The sequence below is a fragment of the Sinocyclocheilus grahami genome, unplaced genomic scaffold (genome assembly GCF_001515645.1).
Source record: "Sinocyclocheilus grahami isolate Dianchi unplaced genomic scaffold, SAMN03320097.WGS_v1.1 scaffold327.1, whole genome shotgun sequence".
Lineage (NCBI taxonomy): Eukaryota > Metazoa > Chordata > Actinopteri > Cypriniformes > Cyprinidae > Sinocyclocheilus > Sinocyclocheilus grahami.
The window spans coordinates 128,633-130,244 of NW_015505506.1; the positions used below are offsets into that span (position 1 = coordinate 128,633).

Genomic DNA, 1,612 nt, shown 5'->3' on the forward strand with positions numbered 1-1,612 from the left:
AGGGTCAATATAAATATATATATATATATATATATATATATATATATATATATATGTACTATTTTAAGGATTTTTTAATAATATTTTTTCACATTAATGATATTGTTTTGAAAAATTGTCATGAGAATCTGTGGTTTTAAAAAAAGGGGTCCTAAATTTTCTCTTTTTATTTATCAGTAAAATAAATCAGTTAATTTTTTTGACAGGTTGGGTGTCTTTCATCTATCACTTATCAAATCAATCAGAATGTTCAGCTACATCTTTATCGTTTTTATCTATTCTAGCAAAACACATCACACTACTCTAAAAGATGGTGGTTCCAATGTTAAAAGCCTTGCATTCAATATTGTTCTTATGACCGTAAGACTAAAGGACAGGGAGAAAAACTCACCCCGGTTTGAGTATTGCAGTGGCGTGTGCCAATGATGCATCCCGCTTCCTCAATCATCTTCAGGATAGTGCCACCATGAACATTGCCAACAATGTTGGCATCATCAGGACGCATGATCCTGAAATATTAAAGAAAAAAAACCTTTGCATATAATTTCCAGGTTTTATAGGGATGCACAATACAGTATATTTATAACCATATTCAGTATTGCCCATATAGACCAATATTTTGTGGATTGTAAATCCCTAAAGTATACATTTTTTACTTATCTTTCTCACCTATGTTAAACGACTGTTACAAATCAAGTGCTCACAAATATTATTAAAAGCATCTAACAATAATATTACATTTATCTTGATATCTTCTGAGAACTTTGATATACATCGGTCACACTGACCCAAATCCCAGGCTACAAGATCCATATGTTGTCAACTGACTGTAAGAATTACTATAGCCAGTAATTATATTTATATTAGTTCACATCCTTAAACGTGATTGGCTGAGCAGCGTTTCCAGAGTCCTGATACTTAATCTAGCAGTACTGGATTTTTTGCAGTTTGTATCACTCTGCTTTTCTTTGTAATGGCGTCATAAAAGACAAAAACAACAAATACACATGATGACACAACATAAGTTAACACAAAAACAGACATGATTACATACACAACCAGTTTGGTGAGAAATTTTGAACAGCCAAAACATCCTGTCGTAACAAAAACTTCTCAAATGAAACAACCAACTAAAGTTATGATACTCATTCACTGAATTATTTTGTTGAACATACAAATCCATTTCAAATACAATCTTACAAACACACAAATCTAAAAGTTTGGAAGAATATGAGAATGTGTCTCTATGTCTGGAAAAATATGAAATGATGTGTCTGTCTAGAAGAGTATGATGAAGTAGTCAGATCTAGTCAACTCTACCTGCTGAGCTCATATTGAGACGCCATGACTTCTTAAAAGTTAGACGACAGAGTTTTGAGAAGTTCCCAACACAACAGTGACCGTATCAGTGACTGTAACATTTCTATAGTTCATTTCCTCTCTCAGTGCAGACACATAGTTTATTACATCATCATCTTCACCACTAGTGTGAGTGTTTCACTGACTCAGACTCCACCCACCTTCATTCAAATATTGTGCCTTCAGTTGACTCACAGAGCTTGTGAAGGACCTAAGGATTCTTTGTAGCAACCTGTGTGTGTGTGTGTGTGTG

At 33.6% G+C, this 1,612-nt stretch overlaps 1 protein-coding gene across 1 annotated transcript in view; it reads right to left on the bottom strand.

Moving 5' to 3' along the window:
* The window catches only part of LOC107602443 (cytosolic acyl coenzyme A thioester hydrolase-like), a 25,703-nt gene extending 24,313 nt beyond the window's left edge, over positions 1-1,390 (bottom strand). Inside the window, exons 1-2 of the mRNA XM_016294936.1 lie at positions 1,321-1,390; positions 392-509 (exon numbers count right to left, since the gene is read on the bottom strand). Coding sequence (XP_016150422.1) covers positions 392-509; positions 1,321-1,346 — 144 coding nt within the window. The 5' untranslated portion in view covers positions 1,347-1,390. The remainder of the gene's footprint in view (positions 1-391; positions 510-1,320) is intronic.
* Positions 1,391-1,612: the final 222 nt, after the last annotated feature.